The sequence below is a fragment of the Cyprinodon variegatus genome, unplaced genomic scaffold (assembly GCF_000732505.1).
Source record: "Cyprinodon variegatus isolate N-32 unplaced genomic scaffold, C_variegatus-1.0 Scaffold856, whole genome shotgun sequence".
NCBI classification, from domain to species: Eukaryota; Metazoa; Chordata; class Actinopteri; order Cyprinodontiformes; family Cyprinodontidae; genus Cyprinodon; species Cyprinodon variegatus.
Window position 1 is genome coordinate 60,533 of NW_015151309.1, and position 10,308 is coordinate 70,840.

A 10,308-nucleotide genomic window follows, 5' to 3' on the forward strand; every position below is an offset into this window, starting at 1 on the left:
TATATATATATATATATATATATATATATATATATATGTATAGATGTTTAAATATCCCTATAATATGAAAATAACAATGATTAATCAGTTTGAAACTGAAAAATATTTGCCTTTATTGTGATGAGATTTGTTCTGTTTTTGGTTTCTTTTTGAGGGGGGATACAGCTTCAGCAGGAAAACTAGACAGTAGTACCTCAGCTCTCCTTCTTCATGTCTAATGTGTTCTTTCAGCACGATGTGTCAGCTGGAGCACTGAAGGCAGCGCTGGATGGAGTGGTGCAGGAGTGTGTGAGCTTTGTTGGAGTGGACATCAACATCTGCTCTGAGACACTAATGAGGTAGCTCACACCCTGTGCAGTCATGCTACACTCCATCGTCAGAAACTCGACGTTTACCCACATTGCACAAAGTTACGTAATGCTTATTAATCGCTTTATAACTTTAGAAGATTTTATTGAAACATTATAAGGACTTATATAAAATTCTTACACAATTTATTATAGTTTTTTGTCGGTACGAAGGATCTTATTTGAATCTGTTCCAAGGATTTTTTTTCCTGCTGTATTCAAATTAGGGGGAGACCTTTTTTTTTTTTTCCCATACTTCCTTCTTAGCATGTTTTGCTTAAACTGTAAACTAACTCTCTGACTTGTTGATTCTTTCGACAATGAATTTTAAGCCAGCAAAGTACTTCTCTGAGGTTTTATTTTAAAATATTAGTAATGAGGATAAAAAAATGATATTGATAAAACCTCAGCCTGCCAACACATTCCTTTTCACAGCGGCTGTGTATTTTCACACACTTTTCACTCATGCACAAACACATGCATTTTGTAAAATAGAGATATAGTCCATCTCAATCTTCTAACATACTTTCCTTTTGCAGTCACAACATGACAAAACTTCGTTCACACTCATGAACAGACGTGCGATTAATGCACACTCACCCACACACAGGCGGACTGCCAGCTTTCTGTTTAGACTAATGCTTCACATCCTGGCCCCACTTAACAGGGCCGACTGATGTCAACTGAGAGGATTAGCCAGGTCTGCGCACATGAGAAAAAAAAGAGAGAAAAAACATTCACAAGTATTGGAAAATTGCATGAAAAACTGTCGTATAACATTGCAGGACACAAATTAGCAATATGTATTGCTGCCGTATACTAAGAAGGAAGAGGTATAGGAAAAAATATGGCTATTTTTTAAAGTTAGTAATAAATGAAGCTGGCATGGACATTAGCTGAGCCATCAGGTCATCTGTTTACCTGTCTACTCTGCTAGTGAGCTTTTTCCATTTCTGCTACCATTTGGCTCACATAGGTGTTGATGACTGAGGTATTATGTGCAGTGTTGACATAGCAATGTGTTTTAGGGGAGGTGACTCGCTGTGGGCATTAACAGGATCGAGCTAATTGCATTTCAGATTGCTATCCTTTTTTTCCTCAGCCATAACAGATTAAATAGGTACACTAGATATCACCAAATGGGAACTTATTGTGTCAGCAGCTCATTTAAAAGTCAGATGATTGTCATGAATCCCATCATGTTTACATCTCTGTACACTTATGTGTCATTAGTATTTAAATTCAACTCAAAGTGTTCTGAAGTGTAATTAGCACCAAAAAGTGCTGTTTAAACGGACTGGTTTTCTAAGGTTTTTGTCTGGTGAATTTGGTGTTTCCTTTTGTAGGCATGTAGCAGGGCTGAACGCAGGCAGAGCTCGCAGCATTGCTGAGTGGAGAGAGAAAAATGGTCCGTTCATCAACAGAGAGCAACTCAAACTGGTGAAAGGCATGGGACCCAAGAGCTTCCAACAGTGTGCTGGCTTCATTAGGATCAATCCGCAAACTCTAAACAGGTAGAAAACACTGATGTCAAAACATGAAACCTAAATAGAATACGTTTTCTTTATTGAATTTTAATTCTGTAATATTCTGTGTTCATAAAAACTGCATGTTTATGTTATTTGGTAATTAGAGCTCCACTTAGGATGAATTTATTTATAAATCACATCTAATAACTGGCTTAATTCACAGGTTTTAAATAGCGGTAAATACAAATTAAAGATTAAAAACCGCAACCGGACTTGAAGTTTTTTAATTAAAAAAAGTTTTATCCATCAAATTTTTAGTCCAATCTTTTTTCTTTCGGGGAACTTTTTTTTTCTGGAGAATTTGGAATCTTTACCAGCAGAATAAGATGCTTTTTAATAAAGGCAAGGCTGTAATGTGGAAGTTTTTATTTGTTGTTTTTTGTTTTAGCGTTCTAGAAGCTGATACCTTATTGGTCAGTTTCAGTGTAGATCTGGTTTTAATAAGAAGCAATTATTCAGCCATCAAACCTGGCCCCTTATGACCTGGTAGTCTAATCCCCTCTCTTTGTTTGGCACACTTCCGCTTAAGTTGTTCCTTGGCCAACATTTTTCCATTTTGCTGCCATCAATTTTCTGTGGCTGCAGCATTTTTTTTTTTTTTTTTTTACCGCATTTTCTTTTTACAATAATTATGTGTGTTTGTTGGATTTGGGGTTTACATCATTCTATATTTTTGTGACTAAAGCACATTGATAATAATTGATAATTCAACTTTATTGATCTCACATTGGAGAAATTTACCTCTGCATTTAACCATTGAGGAGCAGTGGGCTGTCATCGTGGGGCACCCAGGTAGCAGTGTGGGTTAAGGGTCTTGCTCAGAGACCCAAAGTGACAGTTTTTTTAAATTGCGCATTAAATCAGTAAATGGGCCATATGAAATTTAAAAGTATAATATTCTGACCTCAAATGATCTTAAAACGTGCTTTTATTGAACAACCGCAACAGAGAAGAGAACTTTTAACTTAATACTCTGAGCTCTGTCATGGCTCCATTGGAAGCTACTGCTGCCGCAGTGCATGCTGGGACACCTGTCAATCTCAAGAACCGACACGTCTGCTCTGATGCATTCTCGGTAAAGAGGGAGATACGAGAACAACATCTGGGGACTTTGTCTGTCCTCTGTCTGCTGTTGTTAACAGTTCTAGGGCTGAGGCTGACCACGTTTCAAAAGTACACAAGCACATCAGAACACACAAGTACACATATTGAGAAACAGCCTGTGTGTGCAGTGTTGTCAGTGGTCTTCAGAGGACCTAATCCTGTAAAGCCTGTTAATCAGCTTTCAATTAAAATCAGCTGTGCTGGAGCAAGGAAACCTCTAAAACCTGCAGGACAGCGGCCCTCGAGGACCGAGTTTGGGGATGCCTTCTGTAAGTTATAGTTCTAGCGCCCCTAGTGGCTAAAAATTGTAGTTTTCAAAATGCAAAAAAAAACTTAAGTGTTTTCTTGGCACAAAGAAAGAATATGTTTTTTAAATATATTTATGTGGTTTTTTTTGTCTCTATCTGGTTTATTGTTGCTTTAAGTTCATTGTTTTTTCACTTTCATATTCGAATTGAATTGAGTAATATTATGAATAATAGTTTTAATTAAAGTTCATCCACAAAACACAAATGCAAACACATTATTACCAAATAAGCAAAAAGCAAGTCAAAATATAAAGGTTTGTGTAAAATGATGTATGCCACAAAACTCTCTAGATTTGGGTTCCTCAGTTTCATTCCTTGATCTGGTGTCCTGCAACTTCTCTGTGTCTCCGCTTCCACACAGCTGAATATAATTGCTGAACTACCGCTGCTGTCAAGTTTTCCAGACTCCTGCTAATGACCTGATTATTTGACTCAGGTGTGTTAAAGCTGAGGCACGTTTAAAAAGTCCAGGAGTCGAATTGAAGACCCTGCTTTAGATCCCCATAGATGACAAAGTGAAAATCTAACACATTTCTATTACATTAAGGTGTCTTTTGCCTCACTAAAAATGATCAAAATAGATATAGAATTCGGCTTCAAGATAATCATCAAACCACTAAAAATAACTGCAACTTAGCATATTTGTGCTGTAAATAAGTCTTCTAGTAAGAAAAAAAAAAAAAAAAATGATGTCTTTTCTATTATTTTTATTAGATACATAATTTGCCTGTTGATGTTTTATTGCCTCTTAATTTGTGTTAAATTTGAAATGGAGCAGATTACTGTCCAAAAAAAAAAAAAAGTCATACCCAGAAAATAGATTTGTGAAAATGGAGCCAGTGTCCACACTAAAATGTCTACTTTATAAAAGTGGCTGAAACTACAGCATTAGATTACAAGCTAAGTATTCTGGCATTTAGTGGTTTTCTGCTCAAATAATTATTTGGGTTCATGTGAAAAAATAAAGAGGACCATTTAGTTTTTAACACAGCCAAGGCAGGGCTGGGATCTGCGCAAAACATCAGGAGATTAAAACAGTTGTTGATGCCCTACGGAGAAGTTTGCTGAAGAGAAATTCAGATGTGCAGATCTATGGCTGAAATGAACAAGGCAGAAATAGGCTGAGGTTAGATGTTAGTTTTCAGTTAGCAATCCAAATAAACTTCTATTAATAACAAAACTTATAAATATTATAATAATCAATAATCACTGAGTGTTTAAAACATTTGAATTTCTCGTGTTTTGTCAAACAGTGCCAAACCCTTGCCTGGGAGTGCCACAACAGTAGCAGAAAAAACAGCACCTAAGAAGAGCAAAGGAAAGGCTGCTTGTGACATACCAACCTCATTAAACCCCCTGGACCAAACTTGTATTCACCCCGAGTCCTACCATGTGGCACAGAGGTAAGGCCCACACAAACACACACCCACACTTGTACAGCAGCAAACCCCACTGGCCGAGCATGTTCAGACAAAGATGGAGCTGATTTTAACACCATCTCATATGGTGCTGGTTATAGTGTTGAAGGACGCTGATTTGATTTACGCAGACATGGGATACGTACATGGAAGGAGGCGTTGGCTTTTCCGCGAGTGTCCTTGTGTGAGAAATGATTGTTAGGGCTGCTGATGCTGTTATCAAAAGCACATTGAACATCTGCCTCAGAAAGCTGTGCGCGCGCGTGTGTGTGTGTGTGTGAAAAAGAGAGAGGGAGTCTTTGTGGTGTTGAAGCCCTTTCTCCTGCAGCTGTAGTCACTCAACTGTGTTTAGTCTACATAAGTTCTGACACTAGTGGCTCTAAGCATGACTCCCCTCATGTTGATGCACCTTTAAACGCCTCAGTGCGTGAGTTGGATGATGTATGTCTTTGCACATGCATGCAGATTTGTAACTGTTGCTTCAAAAACCTTTTTTCTTTGCTTTGTTTTAGTTAAGTTGTGTTTTAGGGTTATGTCCAGAAGTCCTGCTTCTTTCTGTATTCAGTACTTTTTTCAGTCGTTCCTTTTAGTTTATGTTCTTTTCATATTTTCTGCGCTTTATATATACATTTCTTTTCCTACCCAAAGTTTAGAGCTTTGAAACAATTTTTTATTCTGTGATGTCTTTCTGGCTGACAGATATTTCATTCTACTGAATGTTCTGAATGTTTTTCTTTCTTCCCTAGTGGTGTTTATTATCTTTGCTCTGTGAGGTGCCCATGTCCTGCTGAATTAAAATAAAAATCTTTTACCTTGAAAATGTGAGAGAGCAAAGAAAAATCACACAATTTCTGCAAATATGAAAAAAACAAACAAAGACACTGTTAGATTGGAAGCTACTTGACAAGTAAAATATAACAACCTAAGCTTAAACTAACTGAATATGTTTAATATTGTTTTGATTCTGATTATTTCTCTCTCTACTGCAGGTTTTAAAAAAGAAACCATTTTGATTGTAGAGGTGCAATAAGAACATGAAAATGCTGAAAAGATCCTTAGAATGCATTTTAAGCTAAGCTAACTCTCCTAAATGTGGTTCCTTTATGGGGAAATTCAAAGAAAAATAACTTCCCTGCAGTTCCTAACAGGGAGTCAAACTCTTGTAAATCACCTAACAGGTTGACTGCTAAGCCAATAACCAAATCCACCGTGATCATCATAGACAAGTATAACTGCTCTCCACTGTCTTTGAATTGCTGCCTGAATCTAAGCCTGGACAATATCATGATACATTTCTTAATTTCATCCGACACAATATAATTTCAATATTGATATTGAGCAAAATAAAATAAAAACCCTCAAATATGAAAAAAATTTAAATATTTGTTTTCACTGTAAAGTACATAAAATATCAAAAATGTTTTTAAGATTTTAAAATATGTTATTGAAATATTGTGCAGCACCTACTGAGCTCATTTATTTGATTGTCTCAAATTGGCTATTTCCTTTCACCTTGAACTTACTTCACCTTTCATTAGTTAGGAATGGATGATCATACATTAACGCTAACTGCCAGCTTCAAGCAGACTTTCAGACAATCAAGGTTTTTTGTCATATTATCTAAAGGCTCCATGAGATCATGGCAAACCTCGCTTTACCTGCCAATGGTGCAAAACTTCTGCAAGCATGTAAACATTGATTCTCTGAGAAGTGTAGCTAGCTAGTCAGCAAGACAACTACATATATGCAAGGTTTAACTATACATTGAGCAGTTTAACATATGTTTTAAAGCAAACATATTAGACCAGGCATCCCCAAAGTTGGTCCTCGAGGGGCCGCTGTCCTGCAGGTTTTAGAGGTTTCTCTGCTTTAGCAGAGCTGATTCTGATTATTGCAGTTCCGCAAAAGTCTGTTAATCAACAATCAATGTGAATCAGCTGTGCTAGAGCAGGGAAACCTCTAAAACCTTGCAGGACAGCGGCCCTCGGGGACCGACTTTAGGGATGCCTGTGACTCTGCAACATAAATAACAGAGGCAATCAGAGTTTCAACTAACAGAAATGGATAAAACAATTACTTCAACTCACAAGCTTGATTGTAACCTGGTGCAGCTCGACATTTAACACCTCTTCACCATTTTATACGTTACTGGGATAACAGTTCAAGTGACGATAATTTATAGGCAGAACTGTAATTCTTGTTACTCCAGGCATAAACTAGTATATTAAACATTTTATACTGTATAAACACAGTCATTTCTCACCATCACTGTGTAGACACATTCACTGGTAGTCGGAGAAGCAAGGTGTTGTTAAACTGGCAGTTTACCACTTGTAGGGGTTGATTGAAGAGCCAGTGTTTTTATAGGGAGGATCACCCCTACCCCCCAACTGCACCACTGAATCCAGGTACCCTCAAACTTACACTAGTTAATGCTATTTATGATTTAGCAGTTGGGCTGTGAGGTAAAAATAATTAGAGAATTAAAAAAATTCTAATCTCACTGCTTCTAAGGTCAGTGGTTCCTTTCAGCTTAGTCGTTAAAACTGGACATCAGGTTCCTATACCTGGTCTTGGTGCCAAATAGCACCGAAGTTGTTATTATTATTTTTTAAAATCTGTATATTTACAAACATATTAAGGGCATCAAAGGTCACATGGTGTGCTTAAAATGATATCTCAATACTGCAGGATAGTACTGGTTTCAACATTTAAAGTCTTAGGCTGTGTCCAATTGTCCGCCCTATTCACTATATAGGGCACTATATAGTGGTTACAACATTTTAGATGAGTGTCCTAACATCTAGTGGATGAAAAAGAAGAAACCCACAATTGGGTAGCGACACAGCGACAAGTAACAAAAGATGGCAGATGCACCGTGCAGGGAGGCGGAGTTACATGTCCAACAGGGAGCGAAAAGTAGTGATCATCTGACCGAACAGTCAGATAACTGAGTTCACTAAAAGGTCCACTATATAGTCCCAGCTCTATAGAGTGATTGAGGGATTTAGAGCTTAGGGCAGACTTTCGTACACAGTTATAGATTTTGTAGTAGGACAGATTAAATTTGGTCCAGATGCCATATAGAAAACATTTTATGTGCCCCCTTATTTTTTTTACCCTGTAGACATGGAAGCAAATTGGAACTATGTTAATTTCATGTTTTGTGTGACGTGCAGAAAATAAAACAACCATGTCAGTAATTTGTATGCACATAATCAGCAAGTTCAGTACTCTTTTTACCTAATATTAGGTAGAGAATGTTTGAATTAAAGTCTGGGAACATGTCATTTTGACTTTAAAAATATGTAGGATCCTTGGAAGCTGATTAAATGACCTGGCACCAGATAACCTCCATTTATTATGTAACCACTATATCACTAAAATCTCTTGCTCTTCTATTCACATCCTCACCTACGGCCGATAAAATCTGCAGGTTTGTAGGGAGGGTTGTGAAGGAGCGCTGTGTGCTTGTGTGTAAGCATTCATGTGTGTTGTGTCTTCATGGTTTATAAGGAATATCATGTTCATCGCATTAGGGGAACTAGATCCTCCATTACTGCTCACAGCCCACACATCAGCCGCCTTTCTGAAACCATATACCCACACATGCAAAAGGCAGAAACACAAACGCACAGTTACAATTTGTCGACCTTTCTTTTCTAAATGATGCTTTGTATCCACAAGAAGTGAAGGCTTTCTCTTTAGATTGCTAGTGTTGCTGTTCCGAGTAATATCGGGTTTAAGGATTTCCTTTCTCATAACATTTTTAAATAGTTTTCTTGTAGAAGATTTAAGTTAGTTTATCTGGCACCAGTTGGGTTAATTTTCCTCCAATAAGTAACAGTGTTGGCCTAACATTTCTCAAACACAAGACAGAGTGGGTCGTTGCTCTGGGTCTGGATAAAATCTACAACACTGCCTAACCAAATCCAAACTCTTGTTCACACATGCACACACAAACTACATTCACTGAGTTGGCAATAATTATATAAATATGAGGCTAAAAGTCCTGCAAACTGCTGGAGTTCCAGTCTTCCTTAAATACTAACATTCAGCAATGAAAAAGGAGATGAATAATCAGGGTACAAATTTATGCACAGAAGCCACAAATCATCTGCCACTTTTTATGTGGATTTTGGAATTGCTTTGTTGTTTTTTATTTATTATGTGCCAATATTTACTTTATTATCTTGTATTATTTATTGCTTTTGATGTTCAATATGTTGTTTCAGGTATGGCACTTTATGAATAAAGTTGATGATCATTATGATAAAGATGATTATGGAAAACAAGCTGCTTTAACCAAAAATGTGCTTGACACAGATAATCATATCAATATTTGTGTTTGTGAATTTGATATTGTTTTTCAAATAAGAGTGCTTTAGCAGTTTGAAGTCACTTGAATATAAAATTAACAACAGATATTTTCACTGGAGATACTTTACACAGACTAACTTGTGCATCTCCTACTGTAAATACTGGTTTTGTAAAGTTTTTTTTCAAATACTTGATTTGGAAAAATGTTTCCTCTACACTAATTTATTTTAGAATTGTGATTTTTATTTGTGTGCATGTTTTTTTATATCTTCAAAATGCTAAAATGTTCACATATCTTCATATTTTGGCTGCTCATGTAGTTCCCTGGGTGCCACACACTGTCAGCCCACTGCTCCCCAAGGGGATGAGTTAAATACAGAGTGAATTTCGTTACTCTGTACCCGTGACAATGTAATGACAATAAAAAAGCTGGAAAAAAGGGGTCAAGATTAAATGAAATGTCAACATCAGTTATTCTGACTTGAGTAGTCTGCATACCAAGCTCAGCTTTTACTCTAGAGTACTTACTTGGATGGCTACTTTCTCAGTTTTAATGAAGTAAAAATATGCTGAAGTTGCTCCTTCCATACTTTATTAAAGTCTTTATGTGCACCTGCATTTGTACTCATTGTGATCTAGGACCAGGTAGTGCCTTCCTCTGGAGGAAGTCTGAGGTCTTCCAAGGCTAGCCAGAGACATAGGCTGGACCCAAATTTCTGAAATTGTAGCTCCTACCTCCTTTTCTTTGCTGCTATCCATTTTGCAGGGTCAACAGCATGAACACTATTCATGGAATCAAAAGAGCTTCAGACTGGTGTGCTTTATCCAGACAGCTCTCATCCTTAAGGACGTCATTACGAGCCAAACACGCACACACATACAGTAAATGAAAATGGGACAAAAATGGGTCAAAATGGGATTAGATCCAAAAGAACTTCAAAAAGAAAAGTTAAACAGATGTAGCAAGTCTTTAAAGCTTTTTCTAATAAAACCTAAAACATATGAACATCTTTATATGTCACAGTCAAATGTTATCAACTTTTTTATGACAGTACAGTACATGTTGGCACAGGTGTAATGTGTCTAAACGGCCTGTCATGCAAAGGATTGTTGGCAACTGTATAGCTCTTAATGGCAGTTAGGACTGTCTGGAGGTCCCTATGCCAAATGATCTGGCAGTGCTCTCCTTCCTACCGGCACTGTTCAGGTAGCACTTATTATAGCAGTCACAGGCTGACTTTCCCCATAGCTCGAGTGTCCTTACTGATTTGGGGCATTCAGA

At 37.2% G+C, this 10,308-nt stretch overlaps 1 protein-coding gene across 1 annotated transcript in view; it reads left to right on the top strand.

Moving 5' to 3' along the window:
- srbd1 (S1 RNA binding domain 1) overlaps nt 1–10,308 on the top strand; it is a 70,733-nt gene that overhangs the window by 51,609 nt on the left and 8,816 nt on the right. The window contains exons 18-20 of the mRNA XM_015397354.1: nt 232–338; nt 1,694–1,861; nt 4,542–4,691. Coding sequence (XP_015252840.1) covers nt 232–338; nt 1,694–1,861; nt 4,542–4,691 — 425 coding nt within the window. The remainder of the gene's footprint in view (nt 1–231; nt 339–1,693; nt 1,862–4,541; nt 4,692–10,308) is intronic.